The 19,965-nt window shown below is 53.4% G+C and overlaps 1 protein-coding gene across 4 annotated transcripts in view; it reads right to left on the bottom strand.

Moving 5' to 3' along the window:
- Window positions 1-19,965, bottom strand: part of KIRREL1 (kirre like nephrin family adhesion molecule 1) — a 99,763-nt gene that overhangs the window by 15,212 nt on the left and 64,586 nt on the right. For all 4 annotated transcript variants that reach the window (XM_055583897.1, XM_055583894.1, XM_055583896.1 and 1 more), the window contains 2 exons: window positions 2,976-3,125; window positions 1,035-1,184 (listed from right to left, as the gene is read on the bottom strand). In XM_055583897.1, coding sequence (XP_055439872.1) covers window positions 1,035-1,184; window positions 2,976-3,125 — 300 coding nt within the window. The remainder of the gene's footprint in view (window positions 1-1,034; window positions 1,185-2,975; window positions 3,126-19,965) is intronic.

A 19,965-nucleotide genomic window follows, 5' to 3' on the forward strand; every position in this document is an offset into this window, starting at 1 on the left:
CAGGACAGATCAGATGGGAGCAGCAAAGAGAAAGGGATGGAGCAGATGACAAAAGGGAAGGAAGAGGCTCACAGGCAGACTGAGCCAAGCCGGAGACAAGTGGAGCAGAGTCAGAGGCCCAGGCAGAACACCAGAGCTTGAGGGAGACAGAAAGATGGATGGAGCTGGAGGTGCCGCCAGGGAGGTGGGGGGCGGGGGGTGAGGGCGTGTCAGAGCTGGCCTCATTCCGGTACTGGGTCCCGCCTGCCTGGTGCGTGCAGGAGAGGATCCCCTCATTATGCAAATAGCCCCGGGTGTTACCATAGAGGGACATCTGCTCTGTGCCCTGTGGGCGGCAGCCAGCAGGCTTCTTCAGAGACAAACCCCCCTCCAGTGGCTCCTGCAGACTCAGCCAGGACCCCTGCCCCACCCCCTCCCCGTTTCTCAGCCCTGGAGGCCCGATCCTTCCAGTTCTGCTCCCCAGTTCCCTAAGGAAGCCTGGAGGTGAAGTGGAGAAGGTGGGGTGAGTGCTGAGAACGGGAACAGAGGCCGAGAAGGGAAGAGGGGCTGAATGGAGGGAAAGGAGTGAAGGGAGCAGTTTCTGGGGCAGCTGCGAGGGAGAGGAAGGGAGAAGCTTCCAACAAGCCCATCTGCCAGGAGAGGCCTGGTCTCCATTGCCCTGCCATGCCCCTACTCTGGCAGGGGCAGTTTATGTCCTGAAGGTGGAGCCCAGTCCCCGCGAGGCCTGGGCACAGGCGGGGGCAGAGAGGATGCCAGAGCTCACACAGCCCACGTGTCCTGAATGGGTGCCCACGTGCCCATTTTTTTCTCTTCTATCTGAACTTGGCTTTGGAAGGAGTTTAAAGGATTGGGGGAGGGGAAGCAAGGGAGATAGTCAGGACAGTACATGAGGCCAGGATCAAAGAGAACTGGGAAATGCAAGTGGACACTGGGGAAGCGGGGGACAGCCAGGACACCAAGAGAAAGAGACAGGAGGAGGTGGCGGGGCGGTGAGGGTGGAGGTGGGGTGCATGCGGGATGTTGGGGGTTATTACTGAGCACGGTGAGTTTCGCTCGCCGGGAGCGCAGGGCGGCCTCCGTGGCCTGGCACTCGTAAGAGGCATCATCAGAGAGCTCGGCGTCTGTGATCTCCAGGTTGTACTGCCCGGCCTCTGCAGAGCCCACGACGCGGTACCGTGGCCAGGCTGCAGGAAGAGAAAGGGCTAGCCCAGGTGAGCCCAGCCCAAGCCTGGGGCTCGCCTGGACCGCCCTGCCCCCAAGGGCACATCCTCTCCCCACATCAGGGCCCAGGGGTCTCACTGGGAGCCAGCACCCCTCCCTCCACCCTCTCCTGGGGTCCAGGGGGCCCTCGACGGGGATGAGGTCCCCGTGCAGACGCTGCGACGTCACAGCCTCCTCCGCTGAGGCGGGGAGCCACAAAGCAGGACGAGATGAGGGAGAGCAGAAGGGGGAGCTGAGCAGGAGCAGATGAAATCTCCGAAGCTGTTTGCAGACAAATGTCTCTCATAATAATAGGAAAGAAAAGGCAAAAAAAAAAAAAAAAAAAGGCAGACAGCAGGGAGAAAAGGAGAGGAAGAGGGGAGGGTGTGTGGGCACTAGGAAATATAGGCCATTGCAGCTCAGACATGAGCTCACTGGGGCCACAGGGAAGCCCAAGGCGGGCGAAGGTCTCACCCTCACTCACCAAGGGAGGAATGCGAGAAGCAGGGTCCTGCCCACGCCCCAAGGAGCCCCTCACCTGCAGGAGCCTCGCCCGGCTGTGGCAGGCATACCTCTGTGCTTCTCCAATCCAGCCTTCTTCTCCCTCTTGCCTCCAGGCTCTCGTCCACCCCTCACATTCTGTCAGCTCTCATGGTCCCTGCCCTCAGCTCCCTCCCACTGCCTCCCTCTGTTCAGAGGCTATTGATTCCTCTCACTCCATATCTATTGATCTCTCTCTCTCTCCTAGTTTCTTTCTCTTTCCATCATCAATAGATCCGCCAGCCCCTCTCCTTCCTTCATAGAGATTGCTCCACACAGACAAATTTCTCCTACCTGCTCTAATGCACAGAACCCGCAGCAAATAGTCTCAAGCCCTGGATAACAATAAGAATAAAAATGCATAATCCCTCCCATGCTTTTACCATTACACTGCTTGACAGCGAGCAGTGTGTTTTCACATATTTTCTCATTTGGTTCCAAACTCACAAACACTTTTATAAAGCTGGCAGACTGCAACTACTAGGCCTATTTTACACAGTGGTAAACTAAGGCCCAGAGAGGTGAAGTGGCTTTCCTGAGGTCACCTAGCTGGAAGGCAGCAGAGGGGGGTTCTGACCCCCGCATCCACTCTGCCAGGCGGCCTTTCCAGAAGTATCTTTACTTGCTTTGAAATAAAGGAGGCTTCCCCCTGTCCCCACCTTGGCACATTATGTTTGTTTCCGAAGTGGCTCCATAGTGCTTGTTAAATAAATAAATAAGCGCTTAGGCTGAAATTAAAATGAATTTGTGGCCACAGAACAGACACTGCCTGGGCAGGGCGCAAGAGAGAGGCTGGAGCAAAGCCAACCTGGCAGGAAACACTTGCAGGACCTAGAAGCTGCTGTGTGCTCCCTCGGCTCTTGCAGGGGGCTCTGGAGCCTCCCAGCCCCTCCTGCTTGGCCTGGCTGCCTGCGGCTCCTCTCGTGGTGTCTGTCTGTCTAAAGCTGTCCTACGTAAAGGTCTATTGGTTTCCCTTGATTCCTTGGGCTTCCCATTGGCCCTTTGTGAGCCAGTCTGCAACCCAGGAGGACAGGCAGAGCTGTGGAGCTTGGACATCAGCAGAGAGAGCTTGGGACAGGCAGAGAGACGGACTCACACAGAAGTGGGAGAGGGGAGGCTACAGCCCAGAGAAGGAACGTGGTGGGGAACGAAAGGATGTTGAGTCCACTACTTTTTGTTGGTAGGAGGAGGGAGGCCAAGATGGGGTAGGCTAGGTGCTGGGCTGCCCCACTCACCTTTGAGGCCCTGCCCCATGCCCAGTGCCAGCCCATCCTTGGTCCACTGCACGATCCCCGAGTAGTTGAGCAGCACGCAGGGGAGCACAGCCCGCTGTCCGGCCACCACGGTCTGGTCGGCTGGCTCCTGGCTGAAGCGGGTCTGGGTCCCTGTCAAAGCCAAAGTTGGCACGGGGTCAGGAGATGAGTGAGGAGAGGGCTGCGCAAGAGGCCGTGCCTCCCAGGCTTCCGCTCCCACCCCGTGGTGGCCCAAGAGAGAGACACAGGTCAGGAAGCTGGACCCTCTGGTCCCCACCCCACATCAGCCCCACACCCTTCCCTCCAAGAAGCCATGTGCTGGCCCTTGATTCTTCCTTCCTTCCATGGCCCATGGGACTGGGTTTCAGAAGCAGAGGCACTCAGCAAGCATAGAAAGTGGTGCAGTGTTATGTAAAGGCCTCAGAGACCAGGCTAGTCCAAGCCTCTCCTTGTTCAGACGAGGACACTGAGGAGAAAGAGTCATTTTCCCAAGGGCACCCAGCGAGTTAAGGACAGAGCAGGATGCAAACCTGAGCCTAAGCACTTCAGGTCCTGGGCTCCTCCTCAACTACCTCGACCAGGGCTCACCCATCCCCACACCCACATCACTGGGTGACGAATCCAGAACACATGCCGCTGCTGATAGCATGGTTGCCTGCAACCCCTGAGAGGTGAATATCCTACCATATCCCCGCTTGGACCTGTGTACATGAGCCAAAGTAAGGTGACACACGAGTGCAACTACGCCAACTGCAATCCCCGCTGGGACGCACCCAGAGAGGACATAACGGCATATTCTGTGGGACAGTCACGTCCACCTGTATGTGTATAAATAAGCTTCCTGGGTGGCTGGTGGCGGATCCCAAACAAAGCAGCTCTGAACCCACTTCCTGTACGCTTGTCCGGTCCCGTGTTCACCCCTTGCCCCCGAGCTCTGGAGGCATGAGTGCATGCACACGATGGACACACCAGCACACGCCCAGCCTCCCACCCCGTGGGAGCTGACAGGGCCACGTGACTTCGTTCCACTCTCCCTCTGGCTGCCGGAGCTACACATGGCTGCCCGGCTGGCAGCTCGGCCGGGAGCATTTGATTAGAGAACTGCAGAGTAATTGCCTTTAATTGCAGAACCTAAATGGAGCAGGGAATTGGATTTCAGGTTTCTTCTCCCCCTTGCCCGCCCCCCAACTCCAGCCACCGCTGGTCGGCCTGGCGGTGGGCAGTCCTGGGCACTGCACTGTGACTGCCAGCTTCCCGCGCTGGGCCCCAGGAGATGGAAGGGCTGCGGGACAGCACAGGGAGAGGTCTGGGGCTTCCCACGCACGTCCCCAATCTGTCACACTCGGTAACCCAAATCAGTTTTCCCCCGGAACTCTGGGGACTCCTCCCTCTCTTTCCCTCCCCAGCTTCCAAGTCTTTTAGAGACCACAGTCCTCAGATCCAACTCTTTCCTAACCCAGCTTTCCAAAATCTCTCTGATCCTCCATCACGCCTACGAGTATGCAAATGAATGGTCCCATGCCCATTCCAATACCTCCCTCTTATTCACCAGGAACAGGACTCTTCTCATCCCTCCCTTCTTCTTTTTCCTCCTCCAGCTCCATTTCTCACCTTCCCGAAACTGCCTCACCTTCCTGCTTCTTCCAGGAAGTCCTCCTAGATTGATCTTTTAGTTTCCTGGGCAAACACAGCTTGTCCCACCTTTCACCTGCTGTCACAGCTCTATCCATGGAATTTCCTCCCCTAAGCTATCAGTGTCTACGTCCATGCTTTTGTTTGTGGGTAGAGGGCGGCTGCGGGTGGCAGTCTTTGCCCCCCTCACCTGTTCCATTAGAATGGGGACCTCTCCGCAAGGCCAAGGCCCACACTGTCTCTTTTCTCTGAGTCTCCCTGGACATTTGGCATCCACATTGGTCGTTGCATATCAAGTAGACCAAGTGAGAAAGGGGCAGAGCTAGGAGTGGACTGATGGCCAGCATATGATTTACTACGACCATGCAGCCTCTCTTGGTTAAGTGTGTAAATCCAGTTTTTTGGGTCTCCAGGGTGTCAGGAAGTTAAAAACAGCAGCTCCCCAACTCTCCTGATCTGACAGCCCATCTATGTCTTCTAAGGGGAAAGGAAAAGGCTCACCCATATTTCCTGGGATTAGGGTGGCAGGTGCTGATATCCTGGGGAAGAGGTGGGTCAGGTGAGCAGCCGGTATTATTAATTCAGTCATTGCCCTCATTATTATTCAAATTTATTCATATCATTGCGCATTTCTCTAATGCAGCTACAGGCTGCAAATTCTCCACACGCATGTTTCTCCTTCCCACGGCCCCCGGAGCCCAAGTCAAGGGCTCCCGAGTAGAGTGGCCTGTGCACCCTGGCTCAGAGATGGAATTTATATTCACAGCTTTCCTGCATGGGGCCTGGACACCCTGGTCTCCTGTTGAAGTCTCCTGAGGACAGTGAGAAGCTGGTTCCTTGTCCACTGGTAGGTCAAGGAGGCAGCAGGATGGAGGCAGGAGGTCCTGGGAGTGCGTCAGAGATGGGTGGGCGTCTCGCCAGAGGGAGTGCTGTGACCTTGGCCTTGTCACTGCCCCTTCTCGGTCTCCTCCGTGTGCTCACCTATACAGTGACAAGTCTGGGCCAAGGACTGCAAAGTCCCTTTGAAGAGTAGAGGTTTAGGAAACACTTCGGTTTGCATAGTGCCTCTGCCACGCTCTTCCTACCAGTGTGACTGTGGCCAAGTTATTCTGAGCCTCATTCTCTTTACTGGTGAACTGGGGGACAATGACATCTACCTCGGACTGCTGGAGAGTTAAATGGGAAGAGGTGGATGATTTGCCTGGTACCTTCCCTGGAGTGTGCTCTCTGAATGGTAGCTATGAGCTTATTTATCCTGGGCAGTTAGATAATCAGAGGGACGGACGGAAACCTGAGCAGTGACATGACAAAGATGACATCTGTCATTTTGGGGTTTTTGAAATACAGTTCCCTCTTGGCGTAGGCTTGGTTGAAGCAATTTAGTCTGGAGACAGGGGGATGGAAGCAATGACTCCCAAGAGAGTCCAGAGAGGAGGAGAAACAAAGGGTCTCAGGAGTTTAACCGAATGGAAAGGTCCTGTGGATCCTGAGCCTGCAAAAGTGACAGGCAGTGTTTGCTGACCCCCAAACAGCCTCTGCAGCCAAAACAGTATCTGAGCCACAGTCCAGATGCCTGTGGGTTGTCCTGACCTGGATCACGATTAGGAGAAAGCCCTAAGCCTGCTGTGCCACGGCTAAGGCCTACTCACTCTTCTTTGCACACCCTAGACTTCTGTCCTTGTCTCCAGGTCCTTATACAGGCCTTTCCTGGGCAGAACACTGCTCCCTCCCCTTCCCTTGGAATTCAAACAATCACCTCCCCTGTGAAGTCCTCCCTGCTTGTCCGAATGGCATCAGAGCCCTCTGTACCCAGTTCCCACTTCTGCTAGTGGGCGAGACCTTGCTGCACTACCCACCCTTGCCCTGCCCAGGGAGAACTCCTTGCATCTGGACTGTGTCACTCAGAGCGTCTGCCCCATCACCCAGCACAGGGCCTGACTGCCAGGCACACAAAGGAGTTGTGAATAAGTCTGTTGATTGATGGAGTGAGAATGAGCAAATGCCTGAATAAACAGTCCTGCCCATGCAACCCCATTAGGGAAGGAGGCAGATACCCCGTTCTCCTGGTCAGGCTCATGGACTGTGGCAAAGGCAGGCAGGGCAGGAGAGTGGGAGGACAGGACAGGGTTCTCCCTGCAGGCAAAGGAGTAAGAATGCTGGGGGCAGGCCTGGGGGGCTCCCTGAAGCAGGGAATGTGAGGCAGAGCTGGGATAGGGAGGGGAACAGAACTCTGGAAGGTTCTGGTGCAATGATGGCGGTGAGTGAAGAGGGGATATGGGGACTGCTGAGAAAAAAAGCCTAGAAAGCGAGCAGAGACATATAGGCATCAACAGGCACAATAGGAAGGGCAGAGGTCGCTTTACAACTGAAAAGGAGGTACTGGGTGTCAAGAAGGCACCAGGAACTGGTACCAGCGGCCTCACAAGCACACACACAAATCAGAGAACACACACATGCCTTGGAAGTCCTGGTGGCCTGGGTCTTCCACCGGCTGTGACATATGTGACACAGAACGGAGTCTGCATTTCATGGGGGTGAAATGTCAGCCCCATTGCCACATCTACATGCTACTTCCAAGAAATACTAAAAATGCAGGGGAATGGTCTGATGTGGGATGGAGAGCCAGGTGGGAGGGGAATCAAGAAGGGCCTGAGCACAAACAGAATGCTGACAACAGACCAGCCTCGGAAGCAAAAGCAGGGCCCTCGAATAAGCAGCCTCTCCTGCCAGCAGCTCCAGTCTGGTGCAAGTGCAAAGCCCCATGTGTGTGTCTAAGTGAATTCCCTTCTGCTTTCAGCCTGCTGCTTCCCTGTCTTCAGACACTGGCAGATGTTGGTGAGTGCTCAAGCAGCCATTGTGAAGGCAGGCAGAGAAGAAGTGTGCTGCACACGGGTGCACGGGAGCTCGCACACTCACAGACCAACAGGGAGCCTGGCAGGGGCGCTGGTGACACTGGGAAGCAGAGGCAAAGACAGACACCCACCCGGCAGAGGGAGAGAGAAAAGAGAATGGAGGAGAAGCAGGAAGGGAAGAGGAAGAGAAGATCTTGGTTGGAAAGAGCCCAGGAAAAAAGAAGACATGCGCCCGGGGCAGAGACACAGAGAGACAAGCACCAGCAAAGATCTAGTGATACAAAGACCCAGGGAGCCACAGAAACCCAGGCCAAGGCAGGCTGAGGATGGCAGGCAGATGGGGACACAGAGAAAGACAAGGACAGCAGGGCAGGGAGGTGATGGTGAGTGTGGTCACAGGGGGCCAGGGCCTCATCTCCAGATTGTTTCCATCCTTTAGACATGTTGCCAGGAGGCTGGGGCATCTCAGACTCCAGGTGCCCCCACCTCAGTATTGTCACTAGGACAGGAGATTCCAAGGAGGCTCAGGCAGGGATTGCAGGCAGGTGAAGAGCTCAACAGGGTGGGGAGGGCAAGGGGAGCACAGAGGGACCTTGGGGAGAAATGAGAAGAGCAAACCAGGGGTGCCATAGGGCAGAGGCCTCTGGACTCCTCCCTGATGTCCCCCCAGCCCTCCTTCCTTCTGAGTTAACCCTGGGCCTCACCACCCTACCCCACAGCTCAAAGCACCTCTGGCCCTCATCTTGGGATGCTTTCTCCCTATTCTTCCTCCCCATTGTTTGAGCTTCTCGTCTTAGCACTTATCACAGCCTGCTTTGGATTAAAAGTTACTCATGTGTGTGCGTTTCTGCCTCTCCCGCTCTCCTGGGAGCCCCTGGAGAACAGAGATGCTTGAATTTTCCTTTCCTTCAGAGCTAGCCATGTTCCTTAGTAATGCTAACTCCCTATTAGAAGACACTGACTATGTACTGGGCGCTGCTGCACATGCCTCAGAGACACTGTTCCCGGCACAGGGGTGGTTATGGTCTCCATGTTAGAGTCAAGGGAAATAAGGAAGCGGCAGAGATGGGGATGAACTCAGGATTTTTAGGCAGTATACTCCCTGGGGCTTCCCTGGTGGTTCAGACGGTAAAGAATCTGCCTGCAATGCGGCAGACCCTGGTTTGATCCCAGGGTCAGGAAGATCCCCTGGAGAAGAGAATGGCAACTTACTCCAGTACTCTTGACCTGGAGAATTCCATGGACAGAGGAGCCTGGTGGGCTACAGTCCATGGGATTGCAAAGAGTTGGACAAGACTGAATGACTAACACACACACACACTGCTCTTGGTACCATGCTGTGCCATAAGAATATCCAAGAAGCATTTCCTGAATGTATGGGACTCATGCCCCCCACCCCCCCGCTCCCACCACAACCACCCCAGAGAAATTCTGGTGCCCCCGACCCCTGCACTCATGTACTCTTCTGATCTCCACTCTACACTCAGACCTGCATCTTAACTGTGTTTACCTCCCGGAAGGGCAATGCCCCCTCCTCAGATCTGGCCTGTACTCTGTAACCACTCAGGCTTTGCCGCACGTGCAGCCGCCATCCATCAGAGAAGGCTTGGTGTAAATGTTCCTACATGAACAGAGAGTGGGTCCAAAGCCTGGCAGGTCCGTTACCAGCACCTAGAGGTTTCAGTCGATCACAAAACGCCATCCATTAAGCCACCAACACCCTAGTAGGAGTCGTGGGGCTCATACAGCCCCTGCTTATGGCGTGCCAGTCACTGTACCGGGCACCGCACTGAGACTAGTTTACTCAATGCACCTGACAACTTGATACGGTAGGTACGATTATTAGCCATGACAAGGGCACAAGATTCAAAGAGATAAGCAGCTTCCTTCCAGGCACACAGCTGGGAAGAGTCTGGGCCAGCAAGCACAGTGAGGGGCCAGGACACCCGGCTCCCCTGGAATGCCATCTCTCCAGCCTGGTCTTGCACCATCTCCTGGGCCTCTCAGCTCAGACTCTGGCCACTGTGCAGACTGGGGCCTCTCCATCTCCCCTTGGCAGGGTCCCCTCTCTAGGACACCCTCTCCTGTCTCTCAGCACCACGCCGCCCCTCCTTCCCCACCCTGAGTGTCCTGGGGCGACACTGCTGTCCAGCCCAGCTAGCTCTCCACCCCCCTCCTCCTCCACACAGCACAGAAGAGGCCACCTGTCCCTACCTCTGCGTGTGAACACATGTGCTCCCACTGGGTGTGTTCCCGGGACTGGGGACCAGGCTTCCACAAAGGCCTGATGAAGACAGTGAGATTTCCATCCCTTAAATAAAATTTTCTTTTTGGCCACCCCATGTGGCCTGTGAGATCTCGGTTGCCTGACCAAGGATCTAACTCTGTGCCCCCTGTCTTGGGAGTGAGGAGTCTGAACCAATGGAGAAGTCCTTGAATCCCATTTTTCAAAAAAAATATTTATTTGTCTGCACTGGTGAGATCTAGTTCCCTGACCAGGGGTTGAGCCCAGGCCCCCTGCCCTGGGAGCTCGGAGTCTTAGCCACTGGATCACCAGGGAAGTCCCTGAATCCCATTTTTGACTGAAAACTAGGAAGTGACCTCTACATCTACCGTAGAACCGTAGAGAGGCTGGAAATGCTTGTCTGTCGATCCTCAGACACAGTTGTGTACTTCTTGTGCACACATGTACATATAAGCACATATGTTCACTAGTGCCTACATACACACAAACACACACACCCTCTTGCACTTCTGCATTCAAATACACTGCACAGGTGCCTTTTGGCACTCGTGTCTTGGCACATGGACCTTGGTGGTCATGTTCCCGGAGCCTTGCCCGCCAGGCCAGCTGGGAACCAGAGAGGGAGTGGGGCCAAGCACAGGAGCCTCCAAGGAAGCCGGGCTGCAGGAGATGGGGGTGGCGGAGGCCAAGCCCTGTCTCCCCGGATTTATCAAACGAGCAGTAATGAACCCCCTGGGCCGGAGCAGTCCCCATGCTCACCACTCCAGATCGCTGCTGGTTCAAAGGGAAGCCTTTGATTCGCACCGACAGCTTTCAGATGGAACTAAATCTCTGCACACTCTACTCTTCCTCCTGCCACCCTCCCTCTCTCTCTCTCTGCCCTCACATCTTTGCTCTCCCACCCTCCCTCAGGCTCTCTCCCCCTCCCCAGCCATCCCCTCTCCCTCTGTATGAAAAATACAACAGCCAGAGAGGGCCCCTCCCCTGGGTTGGATTCTCTCATGAAGAAAAGAGGATTGAGATTCTCTGGGCTAGGCCAGCAAAAGGGAGAGGAGAGAAGAAAGAGAGATTTGCACTTTTAATAGAGGCGAGAAGGCAGGGGGGAGAAGGGAGGAAGGGGGGTTGAAGAGAGAGAAAATGCAAGCAAGAGCAAGCGCTGGCGGGGCAAAGACATAGAACCTAGGAGGAAAGACAGAGATCCTGGCTGCCCCACAGCGGAGACATGGAGGCAGAGAGAGAAGCAGGTTCAGGACCCTTGGGAGAGAAGCTGCCAGGAGGGAAGTACCACTCCATCTAGCTGACTGGCATGAGGGCTGTGGGTCTGTAGACTCTGCTTTATACAGGGCCCAGCCTAGAATCCAAGTGTCCAAACGTGATGTGACCCAGTGACGATAAGGCCCCTTCTTGGACAAGTCAGGGGTCAGAAAGCTGCACTGACTTGCTTCCAGCAGGTAATCTCGGGCTTGGCTGTGAGTAGAGGTCTGGTGATATAGATATCAGATGGATGCCCCTATGACAAGTTACTAAGCATTCAAAGACTATTATCGCCCCGACCCTGCTACCCACCAGCATTTACCATACCAAAGTATTTTGCCTGCACTTCACAGTTTGAAGTGGAAAAGACCCAGTGGGCAGCACGGGCCTAAGGAACAGATGCCTCAACTCCAACTTCACCCTCTTCCCATGTTTGGTCCTTTCTCACCCCACAAGGTCAAAGCCAGAGGCAGAAGAACCAGTTTCCCATCCCTCCCTTCAACCAGCTTGCCCAAGCCACCCTGATGTCTATCTCCAAGGCTGGGGTTTGGTAGGGACAGCTGAAGGGGAATCTTTCCAGGGACCAGATGGGCTTTTACAAGTGGCCACAATCTGGCCTGGTTTCCTTGCATTGAACAGACCAGAGCGACTGGCTGCAGGGCTGGTATTCATGGTGACAGGACACAGGAGTTTAGGGTCTGGGCCAGCGTGTTAGTCACTGCAAGAGGCCAGAACAGAACCTTGAAAGAGGCCAGGGGAACTGGCCCAGCACTGCCTGCTGGGAGGGACAGAGTACAATGGGCCAGAAGTCAGGAGGCAGGGGCTTTCCGGTCTTGACTCCACCCCACCCAGCAGCAGGACTTTGCGGGGTGGGGAGGAGGGCTCACTTCACTTCTCTGGGTCTCAGCTCTTTGTAACGAGCAGGGGGTAAAGTACTAGGCTCTGAAGGACCTCTCTGGCTCTGAGGTTCTAAGATTCCACTGCATCCGCTGCTCTTCTGGGGCCTCAGGTGGACCTTGCTGACATTTCTAAGGACTCAGCCCAGGGCTCCAGACTGTGAGAGAGTTGGCACACCTGGGGCCATCCTGGCCTTTCCTTCCAGCAGGCATGTGGAAGGAAGGCTGCAAGTTTATGACATTAAGACAGTAGCTGAGAAAGGCCAGTCTTTGGTTCCCTTCCAGTAGGTTCATGGTGGAAAAAAAAAGAGAGGATAAGACAATCCTGGGTTTCCAAAGTGACCTGCCAGCCCAGACCCACTCACAAGGATGTTGAGCTCCTAAACTAAAAAAGATGGGCAGGTGCAGCTGGGAACACTCCCCCCACCCTGCTGTATTTGGCCGTCCAGCCCCCTCTGCCCTGCCAGCCTGAGGCACCTGGGCCAGACCTGATCTGACAACTTTATGCAAATGCACCCTGGCAGGGGACTCTGAGAATGTTCTATGGGAAGGACAACAGTGTTGCAAGCCCAAGTGGGGTTGGCTGGAGCACGTATGACAGGCGGGAGGAGAAAGTGGGGAGGGTGGCAGGGGTGGTGGATGGTCTACTGAAAAACTGAATTTCAATCTGGCTTCAGTGGGCGAGGGAAGGGCAGTGCAGGAGAGAGGAGGCAGGTGGCCAGCAAGGACTTCGCTCAGAGAAAAGACAGAGGGTAAGACGGAGAAAGACAGCAAAAGGCAGGGAGAGAGGGAAGCAGAAGAGAGAGCCGAGGAGGACAGTCACAAAGTCAGAGAAGGGACAGAGGACAAGACAAAGAGACAGAACAGAGAAAGAGAATGTTAACTTAGAGAGAGAATCTAAAGGCTGGTGCTGGAAAGGACCTTAATCACCAGTTCAGAACCTTTATTTTGAAGAACCCTGGGGTCGGTAAAAGGAAAAAGGTATTTGGGGGAAGCATGCCCCCCAAAATTCTGGTGGCAGCCTCCAAGTTACAGAAGGCTCCTCTCCCTCAGGGTCAGGGTGCAGCCCCAGATCTCCTCATCCTGCAATGATGATGGGGGCAAGATGGGGGGTGGTCAGGAATCTTTACCTGGGCACCCTGCCTTCCCTAAAAGAAGTTGGGGAAGCAGCAAGGGAGAAACTAGAGAAGCCGGGAAGACGTCATTTGTAAATGGGGAGTGAGAGTCAGGAAAGGTGTAATGGACCTTCTGGGAGAGGGAACCGGGGAGGAGAAGGGGTGGGGGCAGCAGAGGCCCTTGGGGGCTGTGCAGGCAGATGGGCAGGGAGATCTGGGGCGGATTACCACCCTCTGGCCTCAACTGAAGGTCTTGAGCATTTAGGTCAAAGTAAAGGAGTGAAATCCTTGAGAAATGGAAGGGATTTTGGAAAGGATTAGCCAAGGTGGGGGAGGAGGAGAGGATGAGGTGGGCTGGATCTGAGGCAATTCCTAAGGCAGCCCATGGAAGGCCCTGGTGTCTACCCACAAACAAAAGGGGGCCCAAGTCATTGCTCCCCCTCCCATAGGAGCCCAGAGGGGGCTAGTGCATTCTTGCCCTGGGCAGCAGTGTGCCCACCAGGAGGGAAGCCAGCGTGTCACCTGTCAGCCACCTACCAACCCCAGGGAAACAAGAAGTCCATCCTCGGGTCTGATCCCATTCCCTCTTCCCACCGTGAACCACTTCCCTCTGGCTCCCCCCTCAGGCAGGGAGGCACAGGGGCCTCTACAAGTTCCACTCTGAAAGCTCCCTCTCTTGCTTTAACATACTTAGTTACCATGTTATGAATACAGCTTCAGAATACAATCTGAAAGTAGCGAGCACTGTACCCCTGAAGCTCCCTGGCAGGCTTGAAGCCCAGGAAGAAATGCAGGCTGGTCCCCAGACCGTCTCCATAGACATCTCCTGGCAGTTTTCAGAAAAGTGCTAGTCACTCAGTTGTGTCCGACTCTTTGCGACCACCATGGACTGTGACCACCATGGACTGTAGCGTGCTAGGTTCCTCTGTCCATGGGATTCTTCAGACAAGAATACTAGAATGAGCTGCCATGCCATTCTTTAGGGGGTCTTCCTGACCCAGGGATCAAACCCAGGTCTCCTGCATTGCAGGCAGATTCTTTACTGTCTGAGCCAACAAGTTGCCAGAATAAATAGCCTTAACTCTGAGAAATCCAGAAATGTGAGGGCTGGGGCAGCAGAAAGGAGGGCATTCTCCTCTTTAACTGGAAACCAAAAGATCCAGAAGGAAATATGGGTCTTCTGAGCCCCGGTTCAATTCCTAGGTTGGGAAGATCTCCTGGAGAAGGGATAGGCTACCCACTCCAGTATTCATGGGTTCCTTTGTGGCTCAGATGGTAAAGAATCCGCCTGCAATGTGGGAGACCTGGGTTTGATCTCTGGGTAGGGAAGATCCCCTGGAGGAAGGCATGGCAACCCACTCCAGCATTCTTGCCTGGAGAATCCCTATGGACAGAGGAGCCTGGCGGACTACAGGGGGTCGCCAAGAGTCAGACATGACTGAGTGACTAAGCACAGCACAGAGACCAGACAGGACCTCTTGCGGACACTTCTCCATTGCTAAGTTTAATAAGCTTTATTATATTTTTGCATCAACTCATACTCCACCCACCTCAAAGTTAAAGAATAAGAAAGAAAGAAAGAAATAGCAGCAGGTCAGATCCAGGTGTTAGACCTTAATCGCCTCCTAGAGTCTGGAACCCTTCAGCACAGGGGACGCTGCAGATTCTCCAGCACTTCCAGACGGACTACCTGACTCTGAGAGCCAGGCGAGCAACTAACCTGGGAGGGCATGGGGCTCTGATGAGTGGCCTTGACCTTGGCTCTGGCTCCGCACTAGTGCCTCTGAGAAAGGCTGCCTTGGCAGACATGCATCACGCCCATAACAAAGGCGCATCCCCAGGCTCCATCACTGAGCCTTCCTTACAAACCCCTAGAATGGACATTAATGACTGTAGCTCCCAGGGGAGCAGATTTTTTTAATTCACATAAGAACTTTCTAGTAGCACTTGGCAGTGAGCTCCTTGTCACTAGAAGTATTCAAGATAAGGGTGGATGACCACTAGACAGCAATGTTCCAGAGGGCTCTGGATAATATTTAAGATCCCTTTCAATTCTGGCTCTTTATGATTCTATTCACACACCTCATATCTTATTTTGGACACACACTTATCAAATAATCAATTTGTAACAGTTCGATCAAGGTGGACTGAAATGATTTGCAGAACTGAAGTTTAAAAGAAGGAATTCTAAACAGAGCCATCTGCAGGGGGGAAAAAAAAACAGTTCAAAAAACCATCTAGGCTGGCAGTCAAGGATTAAGTAAGACTTTGGTCCCATGGCAAATAACCGTGAAACTTCAATGTTTCGTGTAGTTTGAGACCTGCAGTTTATTCTGTAACTAACTATATTGTATTTTATTCTCGCTCCTTATTCACATGAAGAGATTGCAAACTCCTTGAGGTGACAGATATGATGTTGGTTGTTTTTGTCCCAGAATGTGCTTTGCACACAATAGGTGCTCAATAAATGTTTATCATACGATGATCTGAATGAATGGATAAAGCACCCGCACCCAGAGGACGTCAACTCAATTTGACATTCATTCATTCATGTAACAAGCATTTTAGGAGTGTCTACTACCAACCGGCCCTGGGCTCCGGTATGCAAAGTGAACAAGACGACAGACCTGTTCCTGCCACCACCCAGCTTCTACTCGAATATCCGGGCAAGATGGCATGATGAAGGTCCCGATGGAGTGATGTCAAGGAAAGAGCGTTACATCGATGAATTTTTCCCAAGTCTGACTTCCACCCCGGTCTGCCCTTGGGCTGAGACCCCTGTCTTGTTGCCCTTTGTTAGTCGTCAGTCCTTTCTACACTGTACTGGTTAAACATTGTAGACCTTGCTTGGCGCACAGTAGGTATCCAGTAAACACTCATTTACTGATTAGAACTGCCTTGAGTCTTGAGGACAAGATGGATTTCAACAGCCAGAGTGCTGGGGGCAGGGCATTCCAGACAAAAGGAACAGCGTGAGCCAAGTCATGGAGACATAAAAGACCAGCAAGCAGTTGGAAGTGGCGGGAATTTAAGCAGATAAAGAAATTAGAACCAAGGTCATATCTCTTTAAAAATTAAACAGTTTCTCCTTCTGGGCATTCCTGTCTCTGCCCTCCAGAAACTTCCAGGCTGTTGAGAAAGACTGGGGGCATGACATAGAAAGAGGTCCAGATTCAGGAAGACAGAAGTAGAAGTTGGGGCTGATCCAGGCTGCACAGACTCACCCTGTGTCCACCTGGTAAGATCTGGGGATGGGCTTAGAAGGATCAAAAGGACCAAGGTGGCTATTTGAAGGTGGATGGTGTGTGTGAGACTGGGTGCTCGATGTGTGCTTGTTCACATGTCTAGTGAGCTTGTGTGTGTGTTAGTGCACATCTACATACCAGCATAGGTACGTAGCCACCCAAACGGAGAATGGGGCACTTTCTGCCTATAACTAGGACATTCGGGGCTTTTCCAATTAATCTCCATTAAAAAGATTTCCCGCAAAGGCGCTTCTAGAGGCCCCAAGTTGGGGTCATCTGGATCAATCCTGCATAAAGTAAAAGCAGCTCCGACCGGCGGCTCAATCGATCCATCTAACTTGGTTCATCCTACACGTGCAAGGGGCACAGAATGTTAATTTGCTGCGGGGAGCTGAGGGAGCCCAGCAGTGGAGGCTCTGTAATTAACAGCTGGAGGAGCAGGGTCTCAATATGGTATTCAGTTGCAGCAGCCAGCACAGGGGAGGGAGCACCCACAGGTAGGTCTTCAGTGTTGATGAACACTGGTCTCTGTTTGCTCCTGATCTTTCTTGTTCTGCCTGACTCAGTTTGCCTGCCAAATGAAACACAAATGCCCCAAGAACAGAGAAATCCAGGAAAACCAAATCATTCATCTAACTACAGTTGGAAGTTTACAGAATATTGATGGGAAGACCTGGTGCTGATGACCAAGGCAAGAGTCCATGGAGAGATCTTCTCTTCTAGGCCATGAACACCGGGGACTGTTCCCCAAAGCATGTGAAAGCCAAAGCAGCTCTTTGGTCTTATTTCCAACAAGGAGGCAGGAATTTAGCAGAAAGGGGAGAGCACCCTACATGTACAGCCACCCCAACATCTAGCAGGTCAACATCTGCTCCCATTCAGTGTCTGCTATGAATCTTTCAAATTCCTATTTTCCAGGCAGTCTTCCCAGAGGGGTTATGAAGAAAGTATTGATCTTCCTCTCCCATCCCTTCCAAACCAGCCCCTCTGGCCTGGGCCCTCATCAGCTTCTCCCATGTGCTCGTGCCCTTTTCAACTTTTCTGCTACAAAATTTCTGTAAGAATTTCACTGACCTGGAGACACCTAGTCCTGCTCACTTGTTTCTCTGTCCTGTGTTCTGTGTCAGCCTCAGGACAGCCCAGATGCCAGAGGAGAAGCCAGGAACATGCCTGATGGATGCACAGACATCCATTCAGATACAGGAGAAACCCTGGAGAAAGCAGCCTGCCTCTCCCTTCATGCTTTCTCTCTGCATCTCTGATTCTTTCTTTCCCTTTTTGATCTCCCTGTGTTGCCCCCCAGGGAAATGGAGAGTTGGAAGCGGGGGGAGTCCTCTCCTTCCTCCACCTCTGTTGTACCCGGTCTCTGCAATAACCTAATGATTTCTCATTTAGCTGCCTAGCCCTCGATGGGGAGAGGCGCCCTTTGATTGCTTGTGACACCAATCTCACAACAAATTTAGCACCTCGTTTCCTGGACGAGCCAATATTCCTCCTCGATTATCTCCCTGTGAGGGGGACAGGGTGCCGTGCATTCCAACGAGTAGCTTATGCCTTGCCTGGGTATCAGAGTCAATCAAGCTCACAGCTCTGGGAAGGAAGGATGGAAGGGTGGGGTGGGAGAAGGTTCTCATGGGAGCACAGGAGAGCTCCAAGAGCAAGAAAAAGACAAGGAGGTTGATGGGGAATAAATAGAAGCCTCTGGAAACCTGGCTCTTAGCAGCTTATGTGCAGCTTCTCTGAGATGGGGATGGGAGTGGTGTGACCTTGACTCAGATAATTCTGGAACTTCCTTCCTAAGCCACGCCTGAGACCCTTGGCATTTCATCCAGCCACCCTCTAGATCTTGGTGTGGGGCTAAGGGAGGGAGGAAAAGGATGCCCTGGAGTCACTCTATTTCACCTTGGAATGAAACAAGGGAGGAAGAGTCACTTCCGGAACCCAGGCCCCCCACTCCAGCATTCCTCAACCCCTTGTGTCCCATGGAAATGACTTTCCTGAACAAAATCATTTGCTCCCGGCTGGGATCTGCCCCACATGACTGATAAGGGGAGATGAAAAGAAATTTCTCCAGCCCAAGAGGCAGTGAGTTGGAAGGATGGGGTGGGAGATTCTCTGAAAGGAATCTACGGAGAAGGAAGGGCAGGCTGAGATCAGAGCCACAGGGGACTTCTGACAGGACCCTAGAAAATGGATTAAAAGGGAAGCAGGGAGGGGAGTCATGAGGAAATATTGTTTCAGGGTAAGAGGGGAAACGAGGGGAGGCCAGAGAATCAGGAGAACCCCACTGGAGACAGAGGGTCCCAAACGTGTGCCCACAGAAGAGAGCCTGAGCTAGATGGACAGTGTGCAGGGGAAAGGAGTGGGGTGGGCGCATATGGTGGGGAGATGGAGAAGGAGGGGCAAAGGACGAAGATGCCCAGGACATGAGCCGCGAGGGGACAGGAGTATCAGGCCCACCGCCCCCAGGAAGGCAGGAGGCAGGACACCTGCCAGGAGAGGCGGAAGGAGGTGCCGAAGAGGAAGGAGGAAGGGGCTGATCGCCAGGAGGGAGAGCAGATGGTTGCTGTCATTAAACGGATTCCAGTAAGTCCAGGATGCCTTAGACAGCAGAGACAGGCTCGGGTAAGCAGTGGGAGGGGGGAATCAAGGAGCAGAGCCTTGGAGGAAGCCCCACACCGACATGTACGATTACACATCTACCCACATCAACCCTCCTAATTCCTCCTTCCACACTAACCTCAAGCAAGAACCCCTAACCCAGCATCAACCCAAACATTCATACCAATCTGAACCTGTCCTAACAATCATTCTAACCCCAAATCTGAACTAGAACATGAGCTTTTAGAAGGCAACGCATCTCAGATTTCCTCAGGGTCTGGTCAGCAGAAGTGATCAACAGATGTTTCTTGAATATAGGAACACAGAAACCAAATCTTTACCCCCCCCCCACCCCTTAACAGTCACCCCTGTTCCAAGCCTGACCCTTCTGGCCTACCCCAGTGCCCTGCTGTGCACTGGTCAACTCTAGGCCCCAGCTCTCACTCTCTTCCTACCACAATCCTAAAGGCCATGTTCTTAACTACAGTTTCACTTCATTAACTATAATCTGCTTTCTTTTTTTTTTCTCCCTCCACACCTCTGGGTAGGTGGTTCAAACTCATCTGGGCAATCAATGGTAGAGACAAATTAAAGACAACAACTCCACCTGGAGGCCAAAACAAGGTGGGAAGGTAGCCCTGAATTGTCAGGCTAATCATGGATGTTTTCTTTTCTGCCTGGAACTTTCTGCCCCAGGGTCCTACAAAGTGGGATGGAACACAACTGTGAGGTTCAGGGCAAAGGAGCCTAATGCTTGAGACCCCAGGAGGAGTGAGTCAGATCTGAAGAGGCAGCGTGAGCAGAGAGAAATATGACAGAGAATACGTGAATGGGCTCCAGGTCAGAAAGCAGAGACCCAACATCTATCTCCTGCTCACAGCTCTGACCCTGGGGTCACTTGCCAGGACACTGGGCACAGGAAGCCTTCATGGGGTGTCCATGGGAAGCTCCGCAGCAGGGAAGGTGCTGGGAGGGCACCAGGATGCCCCAGAGACTTTGCCAATTGGCCCCCTGACTCTGGAACAGGGAACAGGTCCCTCTGGGCTATCCTTCCTCCAAGGAGCAAGGCTTTCTCCATCTCTCAGGACCTGTGGCCGCAGTGCCTGGGAGAGGAGCTGAGTACTCTGCTCTT

The sequence above is a fragment of the Bubalus kerabau genome, chromosome 6, assembly GCF_029407905.1.
Source record: "Bubalus kerabau isolate K-KA32 ecotype Philippines breed swamp buffalo chromosome 6, PCC_UOA_SB_1v2, whole genome shotgun sequence".
Taxonomy (NCBI): Eukaryota; Metazoa; Chordata; class Mammalia; order Artiodactyla; family Bovidae; genus Bubalus; species Bubalus kerabau.